General features: G+C 34.2%; 1 protein-coding gene across 1 annotated transcript in view; it reads left to right on the top strand.

Moving 5' to 3' along the window:
* Window positions 1-205: 205 nt before the first annotated feature.
* LOC106875377 (neuronal PAS domain-containing protein 3) overlaps window positions 206-2,350 on the top strand; it is a 543,460-nt gene continuing 541,315 nt past the window's right edge. Inside the window, exon 1 of the mRNA XM_052968721.1 lies at window positions 206-1,614. Within this exon, the coding sequence (XP_052824681.1) occupies window positions 1,523-1,614 (92 nt within the window). The 5' untranslated portion in view covers window positions 206-1,522. The remainder of the gene's footprint in view (window positions 1,615-2,350) is intronic.

The raw sequence follows: 2,350 nt of genomic DNA, 5'->3' as shown, positions 1-2,350 counted from the left end.
TGTGTGTGTGTTTGCGTCTATGTATATTCATTACGACATTCTGAGGAATTTCTCTTCTCTATCATGTGAAATGTTAGATTAGAAAATAAATGCAACGCACAATGAATAAGAAACAATGTCAAAGTAAGAAATAAATTAGCCCCTTCGTTCATTCATATATGTATGTATGTATGTATGTATGTGTAAAGTCGTATTTACTTGCGGTAGAAACCTATATACACGGACCGATGCTTACGGTCCTATCATCTTGTTTTCTAGTGTAGCTGCGAGAATCCATCAGCGTTGACGTTTCGACAATCACATCAGTGGCTGCAGTGGCAGTAGACGCAATAAGAGAGGTGATACTGTTGCAGTGCTAATGGTGAAATTTAGTGCTGCTGTTAAACCTGCTTCTGTAGATGGTATCGCTGTTGTTTTTGATGTTGTTGTTGGCGGTGGTGTGTAGATGGCAATTTTGGACTCGGTGGTAGAGCGGTGCTAGTATTAACAGCGGCTCCACAACGATCGTAAGCAGAATTTTATCTGAAGGTAAAAGCGGCAGGTTGTACTACAGTAGATCCGTCTGTCTTCCGTCACAGCCCAAGTGGGCGGGTTGAATAAACGAATTTCTCAAGAAAATCTTTTCACACTACGGAAACGACATAGATGTTTCTGGCGGGGGGGATTGGGAAGAAATAAAAACGAAGGAAAAACAAAATCAAAGAAAACGACATCAAGAAGAAGAGGAGGAGAGGAAGAGGAAAAGTAAGAAGAAGGGGAGAGGAAAAAGAAAAAAAGAAAAAGGAAAAGAATTAACTTGAGGGAAAATTCACAAAAGGAAAAGATAGTAACGTCTTAATTTTCCTTTCTTCATTCATCGAAACTAAGATTTGAGAGAGATAATGTTTCAGGGGCTGGTGCTAAGTAATTTTGGGGATTGGTCATATAGATAGACGTAAAGCGGCAAACATTAAAGATAACCAGGTTGCTTCATTGGCCATGTAGTAACGGAATCGTCCGATTTGTAGCTAATTGCAACAGTGCCTAAGATGTTATTATAATGTTATTTGGCATTCACATTGCTACAGTTGTTTTTTTTAACTGTGTTTTCTGTTGCTTTGAAATCTGGGTTGGGGATGTGCCGTTTCCAAAGAGACCAAGAAGAAATTAATAGGTTAAAGAAATATATATAAGAAAATAATAGTTAATATATTATATATATCAAGAGAAAACTAACAAGCAAGAAGTAAAAAGGATAAAAAGAGAGAAGGAGAATATATACAAAGGTAACAGCGTGGAGCGAAAACAATTCAGAAAAACGAGAAATATCAACCAATTGTGTAACATATAAACAGTTACTGCAAAAAAGTGAAAATACATAGATATATAATTACTTGTGATACAAACCACATAATAAATAACAGATTCAATATAGAGGTATTCAAAACGGAGAGAGAGAAAGAGAGACAAAGGGAGAGAGAGAGAGCCAGCTAAAATATATCGGACAAAGCGCGACAAGTTGCCGAACAACTATAGCGGAAATATGAACGATCCATCTTTATTTCATTGGGACTTTCTGCGTCAACCCTTACAACCACCCACCATAGCAATGACACCGACTTTTATGGATATAAGGTCAGTAAAATGATTATTTTTGCATTTACGTATATTTCAAAAGGAACGAGTAAATATATTTATATCGATTACGTTTCATATCATAAAAATTTCGGGGTAAAAATATGCTCCCAAATAAAATACTCTCACACAAAAATTAATGTATACATACGAAAAATACATACACACGTACATGCACACATATACACACACCACACCATTTCCAAACAAAGCTGTATGAGTATATATATATATATATATGTGTGTGTGTGTGTGTGTGTGTGTGTGTGTGTGTGTGTGTGTGTAGTTGAAATTTAGATAGAAACAAAAGACGGGTGTATAAACAACTAACAGGTGTATTAGTTTAACGCTCGGGAATACATATGTATGTATATATACTCACATACATATATATATATATATATATATATATATATACATGCGTGAACGAATATATTAACGGATGTATTAAGAAACAAGGAATATATAAAGATATATATACACATACAAGTTTTGTTATCAAGGTTATGCCTAAACGGGTATGTACCATTATGAATACAGAGGAAAAAAAAACATAAGCATATATCTCGCCTTATAGATATTTCTCTGAATGTGTATATATACGTATGTATGTACGTATATGTATACACACACAAACAAACACATGTGTGTATGTATATATAGATAGATATATACATATATGCATACATACATACAAACATACATGTATATATATTATATATATATATATACATAT

This window comes from Octopus bimaculoides, chromosome 6, assembly GCF_001194135.2.
Source record: "Octopus bimaculoides isolate UCB-OBI-ISO-001 chromosome 6, ASM119413v2, whole genome shotgun sequence".
Lineage (NCBI taxonomy): Eukaryota > Metazoa > Mollusca > Cephalopoda > Octopoda > Octopodidae > Octopus > Octopus bimaculoides.
The sequence above is the reverse complement of the archived record's forward strand: the minus strand, read 5'-3'. Positions and strand labels throughout refer to the sequence as shown.